The 24,902-nt window shown below is 39.5% G+C and overlaps 1 protein-coding gene across 3 annotated transcripts; it reads left to right on the forward strand.

The window, feature by feature from the left end:
• Window positions 1–1,178: 1,178 nt before the first annotated feature.
• On the forward strand, window positions 1,179–23,824 carry LOC114358804 (chorion peroxidase). Of its 3 annotated transcripts, XM_028312851.1 has the most exons (16): window positions 1,179–1,407; window positions 2,995–3,165; window positions 3,532–3,704; window positions 5,378–5,516; window positions 5,884–6,030; window positions 6,404–6,577; window positions 9,314–9,510; window positions 9,901–10,087; window positions 10,238–10,435; window positions 10,714–10,858; window positions 18,924–19,083; window positions 19,777–19,836; window positions 20,332–20,430; window positions 21,016–21,220; window positions 21,886–22,000; window positions 22,475–23,824. In XM_028312851.1, the coding sequence occupies exons 1-16, from the start codon at window positions 1,293–1,295 to the stop codon at window positions 22,542–22,544; spliced, it is 2,355 nt and encodes a 784-aa protein (XP_028168652.1). In that variant the 5' UTR covers window positions 1,179–1,292; the 3' UTR covers window positions 22,545–23,824. The 3 variants fall into 3 exon arrangements, with proteins under 3 accessions (XP_028168652.1, XP_028168651.1, XP_028168650.1); XM_028312850.1 differs by lacking the exons at window positions 18,924–19,083; window positions 19,777–19,836; window positions 20,332–20,430 and adding exons at window positions 11,570–11,729; window positions 12,359–12,517; XM_028312849.1 differs by lacking the exon at window positions 20,332–20,430 and having other exon boundaries at window positions 19,777–19,935; window positions 22,475–23,823.
• The last annotated feature ends 1,078 nt before the right edge of the window (window positions 23,825–24,902 follow it).

Here is a 24,902-nt window from a genome sequence, read left to right on the forward strand (position 1 = left end):
GATTTGACTGTAGTTACCAACTTTAAAAAAAATACGTAACGCCACTTTCAGCCTAGTACTATTGCGCCGCTAAAGTCGCTCTTGTTTCGAGGGGAATAAAGGTCATAGCAGACTTATCAACTCGGAAAGGGATCAACACCGTATCGCCTTTCACGAGCTGTCATCGCTTTTCGCGCGCTGTTAACCGGGAGGCGAGGCGTTTACGTTACGGTGCGGTGCGGAAAAGTGTGCGTGCAGTATGGAGTTTCGTACAAAAAATAATGAACCCCTCGAGTTGATACGGTTACGATCCCTTTCCCGGTTGATAAGTGTGCTACGTCCTTTATCCTACTATAATTCATTCAGACTATTTAGATTGCCTGCTACGAACCTCAGTAGCAAATACCCTACTACGGTATTATCGTAGCTACGGTGCACTTGTAGTAAGTAGCAAGCAAAGCTACGGTGCATTCGTAGTAAGGAACGCTACTACGGCGTTCTCGCTACAGTGTATTTGTAGCGTAGAGTGCGTGTTACCGTAGCTAGTAAAACACTAACGGTCTTATTCATAAAAAGTTAAAATAGGTTTATTAGCTTGTTATAGTGAAAATCCCGAAAAGTATTATTCATAAACGTCATATACCGCTAAAAAGCTTTGTAAGTATTCAATACCCGCTTCATAACTTATAACAGGGTCGACCCTACTTTAAACCTCTAATAAAGAGAAATATGGCCGACAAATGTGCAACAGCTGATTTTTTTTGCGTCCGGTCCGAATCACAGATGANTAAATTGCTATTAATAATTAGTCTGTCATGATTGGTGTAAAACTTTATATTCAGATAGTTAATAAGTCAATTAATACTGTTTGTTTTCCGAATAAAGTAAAATAAATAAATAAATAATGATGACTTTCTTTAAAATTGCCATTAAACGAAATTACACTTTTGATCATTACTGTCAGTACTATAAGATCACTATTTAAATCGATGATACAGAATATTTACACAGTCCTAATTCAGCAGTGGACGTCCTATGGCTGAAATCATGATGATGATGATGATGAATACAATCTAAGTTATCGTTTTGTAACTCATTTTACTGATATTGATTCTATTAATAATCTATTCAAAGCACGTCACTAAATTTTATAAAAATAAATGAGGGTAAACCACACTTTTATTCAACTTGTCTAATGTCAAATCGGTCTTTCAACTCAACCAACGGGGGTTAGTGGACGCGTGCGCAGAAATAATGTTAAAAAGATAATTTTAAATAACGATAGATAGGATTTAAATAGTTAAATAATAAAAATGAGTCCGTTACAAATAATTTTGCGTGTTTTGTCTCTCGTGGTGGTGTGCCCGGTGGTAATCTTTTGTGAAGCACATGGGAATGTACGAGGTCGAGTCAGCATCAGTGAAGGAGGTAATGTACCCAGTTTTATTTCAGAAAGATTTATCATACAATAAATAAAAAAAGTGATAAAATTTCCAAAAACTGACATCCTACCTACATCACGAAAATATGATGATTAGTAGAATTTGTCTTATTTAGGTACTAACTACAAAATAAATGCTAGATACTTAGTGCGAAGTTGACAAAAGCTAGCTTTTATGATATTTATTTTACGTTACATACCTACTTCATTGCAGGTATGTTTTTATTCAAATATCAATCAACAACTGCCTACTACTTACTCCTGATAGTTTTCTTGAGCAATATCAGTCAAAGTAAAATCAGTTCTATAAACATTCACACAGGTACCTACCTATTTATAACGATTATTCCTTGAATAATATTTCTTCATACACCTTATATTTCTAACTTTTCGTGCTTCAGGCAATTTTTTATCGAATACCAATCCGTACATTATTTGCGATTCATAGGATCAAACTCAAAATATTTTTTTTCTTATTGTGTCAGTCGGTATTAGTATAGCTGGCCAGTGTCGTGAAATTAAAAGCTAAAAATTAAATGGTTTTATGAAAATACAAAAATTAACTTACAATCAAGTGCAGCCTATTTAATGTACCTAACTGGCCGTCGAGAAGAAAAAAAAAACTTTTTCTTTTCTGACGGATCGTTTTTGTTTTTTCTTATTCGGAAAATATTGTTTTTCAAAATGATTTTATTTCAGTAATGTAGTTCAATTATATCACGGTAATACTATCTACAGGGTGGAAACGTTAAGTGATCTCACTCGATTATTTCTAAACTATTCAAGATATTGAAAAACTCGTTACTGATCCTGAAAGTGCTTCATGAGCTCTTTCAAACGGTACCAATAATAGGTTACAGAATAAACAGGATCTATCTGAAAATTCAATGTTTCCAGCTTCCATACTAAATGTATGCCAGACACACAATATTAGAAGGGTATTTTTTTTTCATTAAATTATTATTCAATGAAAAAAATACACATAAGAGTTTATTAACCCTTAAAATAAACTCGTAAATTGTATTCTTATTTAAAATTATTCATGGTAAACATTGGTTTTAGGCTTTACTTGCTATAATATTGTCAAGAGATGAGTGTCATGACTGTGGTAGTACTAAATGTATGGAAGAAGGAAACATTGAATTTTTTGATAGATCCTGTTTATTCTGTAACCTAATATTGATACCATTGGATAGAACTTGTAAAGCACTTTTAGAATCAGTAATCAGTTTTACGATATCATGTGTAGTTTTTAAAATAATGTGACTTTACCAAATGTATGGAAGCTGGAAACATTGAATTTTCGGATAGATCCAGTTTATTCTGTAACATATTATGAATGCCGTTTGATAGAGCTCATGAAGCACTTTCAGGATCAGTAACTAGTTTTTTCATATCTTGTATAGTTTAGAAATAATCGAGTGAGATCACTTATCGTTTCCACCCTGTATATGTTGTAGTAGTAGTAATGATGATTAGATTAATTAATTATGTAAAAGTTAAATAAATATTTCACAAACTGCGATTTTGTCTGTAAGAATAACGACTGAGTTACAACTTTCTCCAAATTCCAGCACATGTGCACAAGTCAGAGGTTCCTTGCGCAGTCTGCCCGCGCCAAGGGCGGTGTGTGCCCAAGGTCCAATGTCCCGCCCACCTAAGGCCTGCCTCGCACAACCCTGCGTGCCATCTCCAAGGGACCAAGGCGCTTGGCGTCTGCTGCTTCACTGGAAGCCATCATGCTGGTGAGGTTTTGGAATATTTAAGTTTGTTTATTCTTTTCGTACTATGTTATGTATGTACTATGCATTTTACTTAACATCAAGAATGATTGCCGTCAAATACCTGTATTAAAAAAGACGTTATTATCTCTGTGTAGGTAATGAAAATTTTCTTTTACTACAATCCTGTACAGTGAATAGTTTTTATATATTTAGCTACTTCTTCAGCTTTATTCCAAGATTGATCAGCGATTTTCACGTTCACAAAATCAAATAACCCTCTTTCTGGCGCAGTCGGGTAAAAATCCAAACCATTCTTTGCTAACAAACTTTAAAGTTTAAAAAAATATCTTGAAGAAATAACTCAAATAATTGACTTTGACACCACAGCGGAATCCGAGCACAAAGTACGTAAGGCGTCCTCCATCAACGAGCGCGACGTGAAGACCGCCCACCACCAGTCCAAACAGAAGCTGGCTTCTTGGCTGGCCAGGGCCGAGGGGCTGGCTCAGCATCATGCTGTAGTTGTCAACGAGACATCTCCGAGCTTCGCGCACCACATGGTAAGAAGCACACAAATACAGGAGATACCACAACAGACTCCTAGCACAAAGCACGCAAGGCAACCTCCATCCGGCGTGAAGACTGCTCATCACCAGTCTAAGCAGAAGCTGACTTCTTGGTTAGTCAGGCCCGAGGGGCTGCTGGCTCGCCACGGGGATATAGTAGTCAACGAGACCTCTCCGAGCTTCGCGCACCACATGGTAAGAAGGACACAAATTATAGAGAAGATACCACAACAAAATTCGAGCAGAGAGCACGCAAGGCTACCTCGTTAATACGCTCGTTAATGGAGGTCCATTAACGAGCTCGATGTGAAGACTGCCCACCAACAGTGCAAGCAGTACCTCTAGCATGAACAACTTTCGTCTTCGAATCGTTTGCGTATTCGATAATATTCGATACTCAATCTTCGAATTAAACGATAACGTGACAATTTTGATTCTCAAAATAAGTTTCGTCCAACCACATCTCATACCTACTAAGTTCACTTTACGACACGTTCACAAGGGCGCTGTTGTAGTTTTCTTACTAAATCTTTTGATGGCGATTCGAGTACGCAAACTATTTTATTTGAACTCGAAAGTTTTTCGTGCTAGCCGTACAGAATCGGGCCGCTTGGCTCGCGACAGCTGAGGGTTTGGTTTAGCATCATGCTGTGGTGGTCAACGAGACCTCTTCGAGTTTTGCGCACCACATGGTAAGAAGGACACAAATAATAATAATACTTAGTGCCTATCCTCTTCTTAAATTAGCCTGCTTGTAGTTTTTATCTTTTTACGATTTTTAGGGTTCCGTAGCCAAAATGGCAAAAACGGAACCCTTATAGTTTCGTCATGTCCGTCTGTCCGTCTGTCCGTCTGTCCGTCTGTCCGTCTGTCCGTCTGTCACAGCCGATTTACTCGGAAACTATAAGTACTACAGTGATGAAATTTGATGGGAATATGTGTTGTATGAACCGCTACAAAATTATGACACTAAATAGTAAAAAAAAGAATTGGGGGTGGGGCCCCCCATACATGTAACTGAGGGATGAAAATTTTTTTTTCGATGTACATACCCGTGTGGGGTATCAATGGAAAGGTCTTTTAAAATGATATAAAGTTTTCTAAAAAACATTTTTCTTAAAGTGAACGGTTTTTGAGATATCAGCTCTCAAAGTCGTAAAAAGTATGTCCCCCCCCCTCTATTTTTATAACTACGGGGTATAAAATTCTAAAAAAAATAGAGGTGATGCATGCTAATTAACTCTTTCAACGATTTTTGGTTTGATCAAAGTATCTCTTATAGTTTTTGAGATAGGTTGATTTAACTGTAATTTTGGTTATATTTGCTGCTACGGAACCCTTTGTGCGCGAGCCCGACTCGCACTTGGCCGGTTTTGTTTTAATAGGATTTAAAGTATCATCTACTATCTCTTGATAAGAAAATACATGTTTAGATTTTAATTGCATTAAGCCAAGCTATCAAAGTCGCCTCTGTTTTTTGCGTCAATTTTGAAAACAATTTACTTATTCTAAAATGATCCACAGTATATCTACACTGGAGCCATTACGACAAAGGCGACGCGTATCGAGCAATAATCCATTGTCTGACTCCTCATATCACTAGGGCATTGTTCCTATATTTGAAGCAATGATTGGTGTCATATTCATTCCTATCTCTTCATCTCCAGTCAGTGATGACGTACGACAAGCGAGCAGACAAACTGGGTCGCGGTGGGCTTCTGAACCTCTTCGCTGCGCAGGAGTTGAAGGCGCGCCAGGCGCTGTCCGATGATGAACTGGCGCTGGGATTCACTGAGCATACTGATGGTAATTAAGACTTTATTCTAGAATAATTAACCTGTGATCATCTTGCCACTACTTCAATTTCAATGAAATATGAATTTTAAGTAAGTAAATTAGTAAAGCCTTATCTAAAATATAGTTAATTTTATTATTATTTTGATAAGTAATGCAAATGTTTAATATTTTTGATGTTGTGCAGTGTGTTAAATTTTCCATTTGTTGATGTTACTTTGGTTCTTGGTCGGATTTCCTGATTTCTGAACGTATATAGGGAAAATCCGAGCATAACACGCTCCATGTCATTTGGATGTGAGCAACACGTATTCTTGAGTCAATTAAAACTTGCTGCCTACTTGATAAACCCTTATAATGAAAAGTAAATCTCCTTCAGGTCCATTCTGCCCACCACCCCCCACGTGCTCCAATCCACCCAGCCGTTACCGCAGCATCGGGGGGGATTGCAACAACCCTAAAAACCCAAGCTGGGGGGCCGTGCACTCAGGGTATGAGAGGCTGCTGCCTCCAGACTACAGTGACGGTAAGTTTTAGATATTAGTTTTGGAAAATGTGTGTGGTGCGTGAGAAAAAAATCAGTCGTTTGAATTATTCCTATCCTCATCCAGCACACCTCTGGAGAAGAAGACAAAGAAGAAGCATTTATGCCTACCAAATATGCGATACGCGAGCTTGCCAAATATGTGAGAGATATCAGGCAGAGTATTTTAAGTGGCATTAAAAGACCATGTTCACACCATGCAGTTTCGTCTCTAAGCTTTAGATTAGGCCATTCTGCTTCATTTTTATCTTACCAGACATCTTCTCAGCTTGATATAAAAGTCGTTTTATAAAGTGCAATGCAATGGCAATTGTTTCAAGCCTGCTGGTAATTCAGAATTAATTAAATCCTATAGGAACCTGGGCCATGCGCGCGTCTTCCACCGGCCTCCCGCTGCCCAGCCCGCGACTAGTCAGCAACGCTTTGATCCTGGACGCTCCCCACCCGAGTCCAACACACAACTTGATGTTCATGCAGTTCGGACAGTTCATTGCACATGACACCACCTCTGGAGTCGTCTTCACTATCGGTAAGCTTTATAACTGCTTCTGAAGATGAATCCCATAGGAACCTGGGCCATACCGTCTGAAACGCCGTAATCCTGGACTTTCCTCACCCGATCCCTCCATACAACCGCAGTTTAGACTTTATATCTCACACGCCACCACGTCTGGAGTCGTCTTCACAATAGGTAAGCTCTGTAACTGCTTCTAATGATGAATCCCATAGGAACCTGGGCCGACCGTCTGAAACGCCATGGTCCTGGACGCTCCCGACCCGATCCCGACACACAACTTGATGTTCATGCAGTTCGGACAGTTCATCGCACACGACACCACATCTGGAGTCGTCTTCACTATTGGTAAGTTTTACAACCGCCTCAGAACAAAATCCCACAGGAACCTGGGCCGTACCGTGTGACACGCCCTGATCATGGACTCTCCTCACCCGATCCCTCCATACAACCGCAGTTCGGACTGTACATATAATATATCTCACATGCCACCACGTCTGGAGTCATTTTCAATATCTGTAAGCTCTACAGCTACTTTTGACCATGGAATCAAAAATATTTATTCAGTTTAGACCACAAGTGGCACTTATGAACGTCAAAATATAGTAAACTAGCTTTCCGACCGCGGCTTCGCCCGCGTGGAATTTTGTCGGTCACAGAAAAACATTATCGCGCGCGTCCCTGTTTCAAAAACCGGGATGAAAACTATCCTATGTCCTATCCTGGGACTCAAACTATCTCTATGCCAAATTTCATCAAAATCGGTTAAGTGGTTTAGGCGTGAAAGAGAGACAGACAGACACAGAGTTACTTTCGCATTTATAATATTAGTATAGATAATAAAAAAGAAAAGGTAGCCTTTATGGGACACTTTACATGTCTCCTTATCTTTTGGGCCCTACCAGCGCTTCGAGACAATCCAAATCAAATCCCATAGAAACCTGCGCCTCTTCCACCGTCGGCAATGCCCTGATTTTGGACGTCCTCCATCCGAGGCCCGAGCCCTACACACGACTTGATGTTCATGACGGACAGTTCGCAAATGACACCACCTCTGGAGTCGTCTTTACTATTGGTAAGCTCAAAGGCAGTTCCTTTGAATATGAAACCCCACAGGAACAAGGCTCAAGCTTTTAAATAGCATGCAGGCTAAAAGCTTCCCCATTGTGGTTAAAATTAAACAAGCTCTTTTGAGCAAGGCAGCAAATAATAGCTAGCCATGATTTCCTGTCATATCTTCATTAAGCTCTTAATTTATAATTTAAAACACATTTTATTTTAGAGCTTTGAATTTTTTTCCAAATGAAGCATCAAAGGATCATTGATATCTTCTTACAAAATAGTCTTCAATGTTGGCAAATAATAAAATTTCCCTCATAATTTACAACTAAAGGCTGGTAACGACGTCCCATGTTTCTAAGTACCGTAATTATATGGAAATTAAGACCTATCGTAAATTCGACTTACAGCTGCAATTTTCTGATGAAACGTTTGTGGTTAACTGGCATGCTTTACTACGCGAGATAGATTATAAAACCGTTTGCTTGTACATCTAATCGCTTATAAGTATGATTTAATAATCGCCTTGTGAAATAGCAGAGGCAGAAATTCTAACTGCCAGGAGAAAACAAAAATACCTACTTGAAATAATTTCCAAGAAAAGTCTACAAGTTGCAAATTACACAAGGAAATCGTATGATCGAGATTAATGGGCCCAGTTTGAGACATCGGCTCAATAACTCGTTGGTAAGTTATGTAAATTCGAAAGTAGGAAATCTTTGCACTTACACACTTTCTTGTACTGCATCTTTAAATAGCACATTAACTATTAAAACTCGTTGAACCGTTCATGTTGATTCATATTTTGTGAAACACCAATAATGTCCATGGAATCAGTGTCTGGCATTACAAGGCGTAATTTATTTCTAAATGGGCCTGATCACTCTACTAGTTACTTGATCTTGCACAATCAGCAACTCTAAAGCCTGGTCCGTGAGCACGTAGAATTTTGTCCAATGACCCCAAGCTACCAATCCTTATCGCTCACGCGTAATTATGTTGCTGTGGCGCTCGCACACTCACTGCGGGCGCCCGTCGGACAGTCGCGACAGCAATATAATTACGCGCGAGCGATAAGGATGGGTAGCTTGGGGTCATTGGACAAAATTCTACGTGCTCACGGACCAGGCTTTAGGATTACTCACACTCCGTTCTTCCTAGTATTAGCAGTAGTCAGCAGGGTTACGTTTAAGTAGAACTGAGTAAATATACATTGATGCGTGAGTTTCGATCACAAAAAGCCTAGGCGCAGACCACCGACTTTTAGTTGGCCGATAGTTGGGTCAGGCTATTAATCAGTATAGACATGGTATGAAAGTGCGCACACTACACCGATTTGGTATCGGCCGATTCCTCATACAAATTAAAAATTGGGTCCAACTATCGGCCGACTAAAAATAGATGGTCTGCGCCTAGGCAAAGACTTTTTTATCGCGTGCATCCCCCTTAAAAATAGCTATAAAAACTTTCTTATATTTTACCGTACCTAGNGTACCTAGTTCTCAAACAAGCCTCTCTCAGGTGGTTAGCATTGAAATGTTAAGGCTGAGTTGCACCACCTTATTTTAACCGTAACAATGACAATAACCGTTGCTTTTGGTATGGAGTTTGACAGATTTTTGACGTTTATCAAAGTTAAAGTAAGATGGTGCAATCCACCCTTAGTGTTTGCCATATACTTCTCGTCACCAGGCAACGGCAGCGCCATCTCCTGCTGCTCCGGCGACGGCGAGCAGTTCCTCCCGCCGGAGCTTCAGCACTGGGCCTGCGCGCCCATCGCCGCCGCTCCCGAAGACGACTTCTACGGCCAGTTCCGACACCAGTGCCTGAACATGGTCCGAACGCAATTGGCGCCGTCGAGCGACTGCTCCGTTGGTTATGCTAAGCAGGTGGGGCTAGAATTTTAGCTGATGTTTTGCTCTCAGGAAATTCTAGATGCAGTGCAGTCTTTAAGTGAACTTGATAGGTATTGATTTTGTCCTAGTGATTGTAGATGACATACGATAAGAATAACAGAGGTTTCAAAGCCTCTCTTGTCTTATGAAATCACCAAGTTAGCTGTTAAATTATTACTTCTTATTATAGTAAATCTTTTAGTAGAAAAACCCCTAAACAATGTTCTCGCTATTTTAAATAAAAAAGTACTTCTTCAAACAGAAAAGATTCCTGATGCGTAAAACATGTTAAGCTGTTGTTGGGTCAATTCAATATCTATGGGGGCTCATGAAAATTGACATAAAGGTGGGTGTGGGATCAAAAGCGACTTGTGTTTTCCACAGATGAATGGCGTCACCCACTTTCCCGACTTGTCGCACATATACGGGAGCTCTGATGAGAGGCTGGCGATACTCCGCGGCTCTGGAGGGCTCCTGAAGACGTTCAATGACTATGGTCGGGAGTTACCTCCGCTGACTGAGAGGAAGGAGTGCCTCACACTGAAGGAGGGAGCGGCTTGCTTTGAGTCTGGTTAGTACGAATGTAATGTGGTTGTAGAACTATACAAGTATACATAGATAATTAATTAGATTTTACACGTTTCACATTTTAAGATAATTAATTTAAGGTAATTTACGTTACGGCGATTGTATATGAGGACAAATTTTGCCTATTTCCCAGGGGACAACCACGGCAACCAGATCATATCGCTCACGGTTCTACATACCCTCTGGACACGTGAGCACAATAGGATAGCTCGAGCGCTTGCCCGCCTCAACCCCATGTGGGATGAAGAACGCATCTTCATGGAAGCCAGAAGAATCGCGCAGGCAGAGTTCCAGAACATCATCTATAGCGAATGGCTGCCTTTACTGTTAGGTGAGTCTGTTAGGGCCCTGGATAGTCTCCTCCAGTATAGGAAAATGACCTCTTTGCCAGAAGCAAATGGAGGATGCTGGCCAGACGACTTGGGGAGGCTGGATGTTCGCAGAATCTGCACTTTATTCGATTGTTCATCTTACTGACTATACAGAAGGTGCAGTGGTTTCTTTCCAAGGTTGTCAGTTATCTTTATTGGATTCACTGCTCTCGATTTTAGTTTGGTGTTTTTCATAAAAGACGCAATATTCAATTTTTTATAACTCCTTTCTTACCAGGTCCTCAAGCAGTCCAAGCGTTTGGTCTGCTCCCGTCTCCAGGCTACTCCTCATTGTACGACCCTCACGTGAACCCAGCGCTATCGGCTGAATTCGCTACTGCTGCTATGAGGTTCGGCCATTCCGTCGTCGATGGGAAGATCATGTGAGTTTCATCCTTCTTCTATAGCGTCTACACAGGTGTACCTTAGTTTGTCAGTTAGGTGCTGTTTAATTGTTCTTTTGCACAACACTCTCCTGAAACAAAGTATCAGATTTTTGAATAGGCTAGTTGCCTAAAAAAATTTTTTTAGTCCGTAATGTTTAATATCAAAAAATATTGGACACATATATTTTTATTTGTAAATCTAACAAATAATTACATAGTTATGGTGCGTTGAAGTTGCGCACGACGTCACAACGTGCGGCATTTTTAAGCAAGCGTTGACGTCACGGGCCTCTTCTTATGAACTTTGGGGCGCTTTATCTCTTTAAATTTTCATTAGTTTGAAAAAGTGAAAAATACGTGTAGAGTATTTTTTGATAAGTTAAAGGACGGACTAATTAAAACTCTTGCTTTTTGACCCAGGCAACATCCCCATTGTTAAAGAAGATTTATCATTATTACCTACTTCTTTAAGGCCTATTTCTGAGTATTAATTTCCAAAACAATTAGGGCAGTATGGGCTGAAATTTTATCATCTTTAGAACCGCTATTTACTGCAGTCTATTTTAAATTTTAGCCTATTTTGCATTGTGAATTACCACCACTATTCGGCCATTGTAAAAATGTTCAGCACTGGACGTCCTATGGCTGAAATGATGATGATGATGCTTTTTTTTGTATTTGATGATGATTTTGAATTACATTTCTCAGGATTCCTAGCACCAGCACAGGAACCATCTACGAATCGATCTCGATCCCCGAGGTGATGTTTCAGCCGGCACGCATGCGTCTGAAGCCGTTCTTCGACCGCCTTATAGCTGGTCTGAGCTGGCAGCCCATGCAGTCCGTGGACCCATTTGTTACTGAAGGAGTAAGTGGTTCTTTTATTAAGGATAATAATCTTCTTAGGACTTTTGTCAAAACAGTCACCAAAGCATAGAATTTTTGTTTTTAGTCAGTCAGCATCTCTTGTCATCTAAGCTCACCGTATGGTCACTTGTTAACTTGATCTTGAACTTGAACTTGGTCTTTGCTTATGGAGAAGGTGATCCAATTTATATTTTGAGATTTCAATGTTGGTCCCAAAACTCTCAAACAAAACAATATTGTATTTGACCACCCGAATTAATCCTTTCTTATCTTACGCTTGTTTTACAAAGTGAGAGAGAAATAAGTTGGTTCGTGAGATTGCACAGCATACATACTCTATACCAGTCTTTCCCAAAGTGGGCGATAACGCCCCCTTGTGGGCGCTGCAGGCTTAAAGGGGGGCGGTAAGAGACCCAGAAAAAAAATCAGGACGTTGTGTAGAGGCTTGGGAGGCGTCATTTACTAGGAGGTCTCTTAGACACCGACTGAGCACTCGACTCTCGGCTACAAATGGGGGCGCTAAAAAGAATTTATTCTCAAAGTGGGCAGTAGACAAAACAAGTTTGGGAACCGCTGCTCTATACCATACCATTTTGAAAGTCCTCTACCACAAAAAAAATATTTCCCCAGTTAACCCGTTACCTGTTCCACGGCGGCAACCCGTTCGGGCTGGACCTGGCGTCCATCAACATCCAACGCGGGCGCGACTACGGCGTGCGGCCCTACAACGCCTACCGAAGACTCGTGGGCTTGGAGCCTATTGTGGACTTCAACCAGTTCACGCCCAACGTAAGACAATGAGGGCTATCGTTTTAGCGCTCACCAGTTAGCGCCACTGTAGAGTAAGGTCCTGTCACTTGCTAGTAGCGAAGACAGTGGCGCCAACTTGTGAGCGCTAAAGTGGTAGGAGGACTATCGCATTTGCACTCATTAAGATGGCGCAACTGTAGAGTAAGGTCCTGTCAATCGCCAGGGGTGCCAACTGTTAAGTATAAAAACGATAGCCCTCATTNATTAGACATTATCCTAGCTGCATCGCCTTCCAAATAGGATAAAAGATAATGAAATTTTTGAATATTTTGTAATCGATCGTTTTTATGAATCAAGCTTTCGAACGTGTCTCGAAATTCAAGCCATTTAAAATATGCACCGTCAAACTTGGCAATCTGTATCTGAGGTAGCTTAATACCAAAATCATGATGACCGGAGGAGCATTGAGTGTCGTTAGCAGTGACAGAATTACGCCTACAATCTTTAGCTATTTGAGCTTGGCGCTCAATGAGCCCCTTTGCAGTGGCCATGTTTGTAATAATGCCGCTCTCAATGCTTTCCCGCTCATTTAATTCCAAAGACAAGTTTTCAGAATTTAAAACCTCGATCTCACTTTGCAAATCATCAAATTTTGTCGATAATGACTCACATTTTGCGATTCTAAGACTCAATTCGGATATTTCCAAACTAGTTAATGACTCTTTAGTGCTAATTTGTAGCAAGAAATTTTTAAATTTAGTTATTTGGCCTTTGATTGAGCTACGTTTAATATACAATTCCTTTAAGCTGGCCATATTTACTTATTATTGTGAGATTCGCGAAGTGAAATTACTCCAATTAAAATAAAAAGTATGTAATGAAAAATGATAAGCTCACGTTCCTCGCTTTGACTGCAAACCAGGAAACCGGTCGCGACAGCACAGCAGCCGGTGGTACTCGGATACTTCGACAATGCAGGTGGAATACAGCTGTGCCGCGCAGCGAAGTAACCCTGGAATGTTCAGCGAAATGCGTGAAAATAGGCACTAATTACTGATATTGCAAGACTTAGCTGTCTCTTAAAAACAGTTATTAAACACTGGAAATTAATGCACTTTGTATTGCAAATATTGGAATGAAATATTAAAATGTGAAATATTCACTCGAAAAGGTTTACTATTGTCAAAAAAATATAATAATCTTTAGGAAATGTATGTTAGAATGTGGATTGAAACTGGATTGACGATATTTGTCGATATTGAACGAGAAATTGTATTGGAATGTTATAGATTGGAAGTTGCGGATGGGGCACTTAGCTATCTGATCTGCGCTGCGGTGTGATGCTCCTGTGACGTCACTGGCCCGGCCAGACGATGCTCGTTACCTCCATAGATCCTTGGACAACCTCAGACTTCTTGTGGAAATTCCCTTTGCATACTAGTTAGTTAGCATGATGATGAAATTCGACCGTTGAACAAATTCCTTTCGTCGGATTTTTCTTGATATTTTGATGAAATTACTTGATGTCTCGATTTTTCCCCTCATGGGCCACCAAATTATGTTTCGTAGAACATGGTGCCATTTAATTAAAACACTTTCTTTTACGGTTTTACAAATATATTGAAAATCATGACAGTTCAGTACGATGACAAAAGCAAGAGAGAGAAACAAAAGAAGTCCTAAATAATTAAAAAATAAAACGCCGCGCCGCGCACAGATTGGAGCAAGGAGGCTGAACGCCTCAACAGTAAGTACATAATGTATTTTAAAGTACCTACCCAGATATTTTGTTACAAAATGCTAACTAAAATCTTTAACGTTGTTTATGTACTTAGGTAACAATTTGCTTTTGTGTCACTATGACATATAAACTTTTATTTCATGTTACCTAGTACACATTATTTTGAATGACATAGCATAATAATTATAACTTTTATTAGTTTTTGGCTTAATTTTTATAACTTAAGGCAGATATTCCTATTAGTTATTTAGGCATTATACTGCAGTGTATCTTCATGTTTGGTACTTAATGTCATAATGTTATTACTGGCTAGTGAGTTGTTTGTGGGTACACTTGCTAACTTGTTAATTTTTATACGGGAATAACTTAATTGTTTATTATTATGGTTTTGATAACAATTAAAAGTTATTAATTTTAGTAAAGTGCCATTCTTCTTGTATAGCTTTGGTGTAGTTTAATAATTAATATTAATAATTTTCATATAACTTTTGGAAAATATTTTTGCCACATAGTTTTTTTTTCAAAAATGGTTTTATTATGCTACCTTCTTTTAATGGAAGTTTTTTTTTTTTTTTGAAATTATAGTTATGCCAAGGTTCTCAGTCGTAGGACTTAGGATTTTCTTTGTTCTGGGTAGGTAGGTTCTTTACTTTAGTAACTAACTTATGAGTTTAGTTTTTAGAATTTTTTTTTGACACAATCGTATTGTGTATTGTTTTTCTGTTGGGAATTTAATAGATTCTTTTATAGCAAAAATTTTTTTTTGGACACAATCGAGTTGTTGGGTATCTGCTACAGTTTTGCCTCGGTGCTTTATCTGTAACNAAGGTTTTGAATATAAAGATGACTTCTACAGCCAGTTCCGTCACCAGTGCCTGTACATGGTCCGAACGCAATTGGCGCCGTCGAGCGACTGCTCCGTTGGTTATGCTAAGCAGGTGGGGCTGGAATTTAAGCTGATGTTTTGCTCTCAGATTCTGAAATGATGATGATATTAAAGTCGACTTCTAAGGACAGTTCCGCTACTAGCAGTGCCTGAACATGGTCCGCACGCAGCTAGCGTCAGCTAGCGACTGCTCCGTTGGTTATGCTAAGCAGGTGGGTAGAATTCTAGATGCAGTGCTATGAGGTCTTTAAGTGATGATGGTAGGCTTTCATCTAAAAGACGACTTCTACGGCCAGTTCTGTCACCAGTGCCTGAACATGGTCCGAACGCAATTGGCGCCGTCGAGCGACTGCTCCGTTGGTTACGCTAAGCAGGTGGGGCTAGAATTTTAGCTGATGTTTTGCTCTCAGGAAATTCTAGATGCAGTGCAGTCTTTAAGTGATCTTGATAGGCATTGATTTTGTCCTAGTGATTGTAGATGACATACGATAAGAATAACAGAGGTTTCAAAGTCTCTCAATAAACTTGTCTTATTAAATCACCAAGTTAGCTATTAAATTATTAGTTTTTACTTATAGTAAATCTTTTAGTAGAAAAACCCCTGAATAATGATCTCGCTATCTATATATAGTTAGGGGAGACTGGGGCTGGTTTTAACAGGGGTAAATACTAACAGCGTAATTACATAGAACCTATTCGACTTACCACGCTAATTCCAACGCACTTTGTGCCTACGAATAAGCGCGAACGTGTCTCGACCTGTCAGTTGCCGGCCAAGCGTCACGGGAGCAGGTTGCGTCAGACGCCTCCAATTTCACAGGAAAATGAACTTTTTTACGTGTTTAATTTTTTGCATTACTCTTTAAATATGTATCGTAGAAAATTGGCTTTGGTATTGCATAAATCCGAATTTATTGTATTTTTCATTAATTTCAAAGTTTTAATCGAAAATATAACCGGTAAAAGAAAAACAATAATTTTGTGCAAAATGAGGTCGTGGGGTTGGTTTTAACAAAATGCACGGGGTAGGTTCTAACGCGTTAATATTTGCCTCGAACATTGAGTAAGACTGACTTTTATAACCAAAGTTGTATGTTGATTTATTAGAGGAGTATTTTTTTTGTTATTTTATTTGATAAAGATAGATTTAGTAAGTTTTAAGTTTATTACACATGTTTAAACGGTAAGGAGCCGAATTTCAATGATCATTTGATGATCAAAAATTATTTTTTGTTCTTTGATTTGAGTAACGCTGATTGAGTGAGTCAGTTTATTTAACTAATAAAATTTAAGTTTTCTGTTTATTTTATGAACGGTAAGGAAGCGCATTTAATTTTATTAGTGTTTCTAATAAACATTGATTATTATTTTGTTGGTTATCTTAGCCAAAATCCCATTCCCAACTATAAATCATTTCTTACCCCCGCTGTTAAAACTTTCCCCAGCGATGTTAAAACCAACCCCAAACCGGGGGTAAGATCTAACAAGTGACTTGTTTGGCAAAACTCGATTTTTCTCAGATATGGTAATTATTATATACATTTTGTTGTACTTTACGTAAAGCTCATTAAATTTGACATCACGTACCAAAAAACCATGTTTCTTGCTAAAGCAGTTTAGAAAATATTACGCTCAAATCAAAATTTGTTAGGACCAGCCCCAGTCTCCCCTATATAAAAGAAAGTCGTGTTAGTTACTTCACTTATAACTCAAGAACGGCTGAACCGATTTAGCTGAAAATTGTCAGGGAGATAGTTTAGAGCCAGGAGAAGGACATAGGATACTTTTTATCCCGTTCGAAATAAAAAAAGTCTGCTTATTTATTGCCATTAAGGCGCAACAAAGTTCGCCGGGTCAGCTAGTTTTAAATAAAAAAGTACATGGACTTCTTCAAACAGAAAAGTTTCCTGATGCGGAAAACATGTTAAGCTGTTGGGTCAATCTATGGGGGGCTGATGAAAATTGACATAAAGGTGGGTGTGGGATCAAAAGCGACTTGTGGTTTCCACAGATGAATGGCGTCACCCACTTTCCCGACTTGTCGCACATATACGGGAGCTCTGATGAGAGGCTGGCGATACTCCGCGGCTCTGGAGGGCTCCTGAAGACGTTCAATGACTATGGTCGAGAGTTACCTCCGTTGACCGAGAGGAAAGAGTGCCTCACGCTGAAGGAGGGAGCGGCTTGCTTCGAGTCTGGTAAGTATGTGTTGGTGGAAGAAATGTGATTGTGCCTTTGGTTATATTGGAAACAAAAAAAATGCATAGGTAGTTTATGTATTAAAATCTTGGACGAATACATACAAAAATGTATTTAGTAATATAGTAGGTAATTCATGAAGGTTTTAAATTATTGTGCTTACGTGAATATTAAACCTTTTATTAAACAGTTTAAGCCGTTTTTGAAAGTGTCTAATACTAATTATTTTCTCAATCTACGAGTATACCAAAAGTGAATCCAAAAGTTTTCTACGTCTATTGAACGACTTACCTACGTATGCTTATATCATAATCCATTTTTTAACATTGCGGCATCTTTTGTAGGTAAATGTAAGAATTTGACTGCAGTAAAATGTTTATCAGGGTAAATCTTTCTCCATTTCCCCAGGCGACAACCACGGCAACCAGATCATATCGCTCACGGTTCTACATACCCTCTGGACCCGGGAGCACAACAGGATAGCTCGAGCGCTTGCCCGCCTCAACCCCATGTGGGATGAAGAACGCATCTTCATGGAAGCCAGAAGAATCGCGCAGGCAGAGTTCCAGAACATCATCTATAGCGAATGGCTGCCTTTACTGTTAGGTAAGAATTGCTTAACAGTCCCTTTTTCCCAGGTAATACGGCAGCGGTTCCCAAACTTATTTAGTCTACTGCCCACTTTGAGAATAAATTATTTTTTAGCGCCCTCTATTTTTGTAGTCAAGAGTCGAGCTCAGTCGATGTCTAAGAGTCCTCCTAGTAGATGACGCCTCCCAAGCTTCTACACAACGTCCCGTTTTTTTTTCTGGGTTTCTTACCACCCCCCTTTAATCCTGCAGCGCCCACAAGGGGGCGTTATCGCCCACTTTGGGAAAGACTGTAATACGGCAACCAGATCATATCACTCACAGTTATAGATAGGCTAGATTTTCGCAGAATCTGCACCATATTCGCTTGATCTTCTAACTGACTATACAGAAGGTGCAGTGGTTACTTTCCAAGGTTGTCAGTTATCTTTATTGGATTCACTGCTCTCGATTTTAGTTTGGTGTTTTTCATAAAAGATTCAATATTCAATTTTGTTTATAACTACTTTCTTCTTACCAGGTCCTCAAGCAGTCCAAGCGTTTGGTCTGCTCCCGTCTCCAGGCTACTCCTCATTGTACGACCCTCACGTGAACCCAGCGCTATCGGCTGAATTCGCTACTGCTGCCATGAGGTTCGGCCATTCCGTCGTCGATGGGAAGATTATGTGAGTATCCTTCTTCTATTGCGTCTACACAGGTGTACCTTAGTTTGTCAGTTAGGTGCTGTTTAATTGTTCTTTTGCACAACACGCCCTTGAAACAAAGTATCAGATTTTTGAATTGTTAAAGAAGATTTATCATTATTACCTACTTCTTTAAGGCCTATTTCTGAGTATTAATTTCCAAAACAATTAGGGCAGTATGGGCTGAAATTTTATCATCTTTAGAACCGCTATTTACTGCATTCCAATTAGCCTATTTTGAATTGTGAATTACCACCACCAACCGGCCATTGTAGAAATGTTCAGCAGTCGACGTCCTATAGCTGAAATGATGATGATGATGATGATTTTGAATTAAATTTCTCAGGATTCCTAGCACCAGCACAGGCACCATCTACGAATCGATCTCGATCCCCGAGGTGATGTTCCAACCTGCCCGCATGCGTCTGAAGCCGTTCTTTGACCGCCTCATAGCTGGTCTGAGCTGGCAGCCCATGCAGTCCGTGGACCCATTTGTTACTGAAGGAGTAAGTGGTTCTTTTATTAAGGATAATTTATCTTCTTAGGAGTTTTGTTACTACAGTTAATTTCCAAAGTAGAGAATAGTATTTTTTTAGCCAATTAGCATCTCTTGTCATCTAAGTTCACGATGTGGTTACTTGTTAACTTGATGACATTGCTGTTACCTTTGCCTATGGAGAAGTGATTCAATTTATATTTTGAGATTTCAATGTTGGTCCCAAAACTCTCAAACAAAACAATATTGTATTTGACCACTCGAATTAATCCTTTCGTATCTTACGCTTGTTTTACAAAGTGAGAGAGAAATAAGTTGGTTCGTGAGATTGCACAGCATATACATACTCTATACCAGTCTTTCCCAAAGTGGGCGATAACGCCCCCTTGTGGGCGCTGCAGGTTTAAAGGGGGGCGGTAAGAGACCCAGAAAAAAATCAGGACGTTGTGTAGAGGCTTGGGAGGCNAAAGGGGGGCGGTAAGAGACCCAGAAAAAAAATCAGGACGTTGTGTAGAGGCTTGGGAGGCGTCATTTACTAGGAGGTCTCTTAGACACCGACTGAGCACTCGACTCTCGGCTACAAATGGGGGCGCTAAAAAGAATTTATTCTCAAAGTGGGCAGTAGACAAAACAAGTTTGGGAACCGCTGCTCTATACCATACCATTTTGAAAGTCCTCTACCACAAAAAAAATATTTCCCCAGTTAACCCGTTACCTGTTCCACGGCGGCAACCCGTTCGGGCTGGACCTGGCGTCCATCAACATCCAACGCGGGCGCGACTACGGCGTGCGGCCCTACAACGCCTACCGACGGCTCGTGGGCCTGGACCCCATTGTGGACTTCAACCAGTTCACGCCCAATGTAAGATAATTACTTAATGTCCCACTTAGTGGACCGACAATGTAGTAAAGTTCGCATGCAGCGCAGGACCGGTGTTTTGTGGAAATTTTTGGATGAGATTTCCCTGAACAAGAGAAGAAACTTTTTAGCTAGATGCTGAGGGGAAGGCGTGTGTTGTATACCGTCCACACTCAATATAGGCACGCCTCGCACTCGGTGGACTGACGATCTAGTAAAGGTCGCGGGCAGCGCAGGACCGATCGTTGAAGAAATCCTTAGAGGAGGCCTTGTGGGCTCCAACCAGTTCACGCCCAACGTAAGACAATTGCCCAGTATTTATATTTTTCCTTGAACTAGAGGAGGAACCCTTTAGCTAGATGCTGTGGGGAAGGCATGTGTTGTATACCGTCCATCAACATCCAGCGCGGGCGCGACTACGGCGTGCGGCCCTACAACGCCTACCGAAGACTCGTGGGTCTAGACCCTATTGTGGACTTCAACCAGTTCACGCCCAATGTAAGATAATTATTTAATATAATTATCTTACATTGGGCGTGAACTTCTTACTTAGTGGACCGACGATCTAGCAATAGTCACGGGCAGCACAGGACCAGTCGTTGTGGAAATATTTGGAGAAGGCCTTCATCAGTTCACATTCAACGACATTTGAAGAGCATTCGACGATCTAGTAAAGGTCGCAGGCAGCACAGGACCGATCGTTGAAGAAATCCTTGGAGGCCTTGTGGGCTTCAACCATCACGCAGGACGTAAGCCTCTAAGTATTTAGAAGGTATTGAACAGGACCGGTCACACAGGACTTTTGGCGTTTCAGCACTCTTTTGGTAATAACTTTCTTATCCTTAGAGTAATCATCTTTAGACGCATTAATAAATAGCAAGTGGTATTTAGATGACCCTTGTTATCTGGCCCATCTGACCTCTTCTCTTGTTCTATCAACGAAGGGAGTGCTGATTCTGGTATACTGATGCAAGTATTATGCAAAGTTGATTCTATACGACTTTCGTCCTTTCTTCTTTATTTGATTTTCTGGTATTTTGGTACAGTTGCACGCGCGATAACATTTGCTCCTCATGGTTCCAGACTGCCCAACGTCTAGGATCAGTCTACCAAAGCCCCGATGACATCGATCTGTGGGTAGGCGGTCTTCTAGAAGAAGCCGTCGGCGGCGGAGTGGTGGGTGTCACCTTCTCGAACATCCTGGCCGACCAGTTCTCAAAGATCAAGAGAGGGGACAGGTACTTCTACGAAAACGGACCTGATGTCAACCCTGGGGCTTTTAGTCCATGTAAGTTCTGCATATTGTTGAGATCATAGCTATAGTCTGGTCTGTGAGCACGTAGAATTTTGTCCAATGACCTCAAGTTACCCATCCTTATCGCTCGCGCGTAATTATGTTGCTGTCGCGCTCGCACACTCACTGCGGGCGCCCGTCGCATAGTCACTTTGGACAAAATTCTACGTGCTCACAGACCGGGTTTTATTTTCTGATACTTTGGTCTCATGATTAATACTCATCATGATTTAACTGCATCTAAAAATGTATTTTCTTTTTGTAAACTCTTTTGGCAAAAGTGAAGTTTGATTTAACTCTGTGTGTTATAAAAAGTTGTTTGTTTTCCTAACATAAAATAAAAATAAAATGATTGAAACTCCTTTAGAGAAAAAGTTACTTATAAAATGGTTCCTTTCTTCAAAATCTATGAGGGAATCTGACTTGGAAAAGTATGTCTGGTTGTTTCTACTTATTTTCTTCTCTTTTCTTTATTTTTGTTATGTTGTGAGTTGTAACGTTCACTGGGCGCCACGCGTCCCTCTCTCATGGTGTCTGTAGATACCAATTTGGTACAACAATTTTATTATTTTTGCTCTTTATGTTAATTTGTATCATTCTATTTTAGTACCAATTAAATATTTTTTCTCTCTTTCTTAAATTAAGTTGATCTGTTTCAGACCAACTGGCAGAGATAAAGAAGGTGACTCTGGCGAGGATCATTTGTGATAACCGCGACGGCATCGAACTCCTCGCGCAACCACCGAATGCCTTCATCAGAGCCGATCTTCCAGGGTAAGTACATACGGCTTTGATAAAAAGAAATCGCACAAACATTATAATAACTTGATGCTAGCGATCGGAATTTAAGAGATGAACGTTTTTTAACTTTTAGTTTAACAAAGACGATTATATTTTCATAATTAATTCAATTGAAACGTTTGTACGGACTGCGACGGCATCAAATTAAGCCCAGGCGCAAACCACCGACTTTTAGTTGGCCGATATTTGGGCCCGATTCTAAATTGTATGAAGAATCGGGCGATAGGACATCGGTGTAAAGTGCGCACTTTCATACATCTCCATACTGATTAACAGCCCGACCCAACTATCGGCCAACTAAAAAACGGTGGTTTGCGCCTAGGGTTAGTGTGGCACGTACTTAGGTAGTTATTAGTCATAGGTGCGTAAAGTCTGATATGCTGTGACTGTATAGGTCCAATAATTATTTTTAGAAAAATGGTAAGTACGAAATTATTTATTTTCCAGAAACGAGCCAGTTCCGTGCGACAGTTCCGTCATACCAGCGATGGATTTAAGCAGATTTAGAGAAATTTAGAATTAGGATTTACGTATTTTTACACAGTCAGGCGCTGAAATATATTGCCACCATAATCATGATGAAACTATAATTATTATAATTTGAATAATGTTTTTATGTATTCCTTAGACACAGCGCTAAAACCCAGGCTCAGTTAGAACAAAAATAATTTAGAAAGACTTTGTAGTGTAACTATTTTTAGTACCACAGGTTGGTATGGACAAAAGTTCAGATATTTCTTTAGTTGGTTATTTGAGTTTGACTTCATCAGCATTCCTTTCTTCTATCTTCTTCTCACTTCTTTCTTCTGCCTTTTCTATCTTTACGATTATTACAATCATTGCTTCTTTTGCAAAAGCGAACTTATCGTTTTGTTTTGATTATGCATGCACCTTTTGTGATAAAAACAATTGTTGTAATAAATACTAAACTATCGTGTTGATTTATCTTAATGAGTAACCTCGTTGATTTAGTTCAAACATAACTCTTTTGATTATTTAGTAGCTTTTTTTATTTTAACATCTTGTTTTCTAAAACTCCTTGGAGCCCGACCAATGAGTTTTGCTATCCAACACTAAACATCAATAGGGTTATGTATTTGACTGATTTTACCAGATTTTAATTAATTTGCTGATTCTAATTTCACTTCCTTTTCAATGTCGATGAAGTCAAATTTAATTAGGTTTGTACAGGTACCAGATTCAATGATTTTTTCGCCATAAAAAGTCCAGGAATCAGGGGTTTTATGTAGGTTACTGTGGTACTAAAATATTGGTTAATTAAAAAGTTTTCTTTATTAATAAAAGTATGTAATTTAGTGGGTAAAAACAAAAAAGGCTTATTTTGTCACAGATTAAAACACTGGTATTGAATTGAATAATATGGTTGGTGAACATTTGGTGATTTGTTAAAGTTTATTATTTTATTATATTTTTAATGGCGTCACGGTTTTTGTGGTATTTAAAGCAGGCTTTAAATCTCAACCCCACCGAAAATGGTCTCAATTTTTATGCATGATATCTCTAGGTATAAGTTTTTAAAAGAATTTAAAATGTAAAGAAGAATTTTATCGATTTGATATCTGATTATGTATAAAATATAAATATGTAAAATAGCTGCAAGATCAGATGTAAAATACTAAATGATTTTTCAACATGATTGTGTATGCATTTTGTACAAAGTAGTAATGATTTATGTAATTAATTGGGATACAATAGTTTTATCCTAAATCCGTATAATGATTTTTGTACAAGGAGCTCCTTACCTAATTAATTGATTGAATAATGGCGTAATAAATTGCGAATAAAATGTATTTGATTAAAATGCAATTTGTTTCAGTAGATAACAATGATCCTTCTTGATAGAATCAATCTGATAGATATTAACTTGAATCAAGACATTGTAATTCACGTTTAAAAATAGCTCTCTCACACAAATCTTTTCTGCAATTCCAATGCAAAACAAAAGATAGCTTTTACTTAATAGCAGAAGCATCTTCTTTGATGAAAGACCATCAATCAAGCGATTTCTAGTTTTTTTTTTTGCCTTGCCACTTGATGGCAAGTGATTCAGGCGCGACGGGTCGCCAATGAGAAAATTGGTCTCAGTAATAGTTTAATTTTCTCAATTAAAGTTAGACGAGCTCTGTCGACGTAATTTTTCAACGCTTCGAATGCGAATCTTAAAAGGTTTTATGTGTATTTGTAAAGTAAGCACCTTATTAATTTAAGGTTTACTTGATACCTAAGTCTAGTAAGCAGGTAATCTTTAAGTGGCCTGAAACTTTCCATTTAGAATACCTACGTTCGAGACAAAGACTTGTTAATTACTAGACAGTCTGACGAATAAGTGGGGTAGTTATGCAGCGGCGGGGAGGAGCATAATAATATGTGATGTGCTGTAAGGTCCACGAAGGCTTTAGTTGACAAAATAACTCATAAGCTGGGTTGTCTTAATTTAACTTTAACAAACGTTAAAAATCTGTCTGTCAAAACTCACAAAAAGCACCAGTTATCGTTATAGTTACCGTTAAAGTTAGGTGGTGCCACTCAATCTTATTTATTGAAGCCGACAAAATTCTAACTATGAACGACTCGACTATTCCTTACAATGGGAACTATTCGCAAATTCGGACTGAAAATCGAATTTTACAGCCGATTGAAAACGTTTTTCAGGGCTGAAGGCTGAAAGGAAGTGTTTTTAAGTCGTGATAGGTTTCTTTTTATCTGAACAGCGTGTCTAGTAGTTAGTTTAGAAGTCTGTGGCCGTGTCCGGGCGGACACGTGTCCGAGAAGCAATCTGCTAATTGCCGCAAACAACTCGACGTGTCGAGTTCAAAGTCTTGGGTGCAACGCGACCTTTGTGTTCAGGGATGAG

Source organism: Ostrinia furnacalis, unplaced genomic scaffold (assembly GCF_004193835.3).
Source record: "Ostrinia furnacalis isolate ACB-3 unplaced genomic scaffold, ASM419383v2 OfSCF4115, whole genome shotgun sequence".
Lineage (NCBI taxonomy): Eukaryota > Metazoa > Arthropoda > Insecta > Lepidoptera > Crambidae > Ostrinia > Ostrinia furnacalis.

Bases quoted from the DNA above. Each gene is read 5' to 3' on its own strand.
- LOC114358804 (XM_028312850.1), top strand. From the start codon at position 1,293: ATGAGTCCGTTACAAATAATTTTGCGTGTTTTGTCTCTCGTGGTGGTG. The intron at 3,705-5,377 runs GTAAGAAGCACA...CTTCATCTCCAG, and splicing joins CGAGCTTCGCGCACCACATG to TCAGTGATGACGTACGACAA. The intron at 6,031-6,403 runs GTAAGTTTTAGA...TAAATCCTATAG, and splicing joins GCCTCCAGACTACAGTGACG to GAACCTGGGCCATGCGCGCG.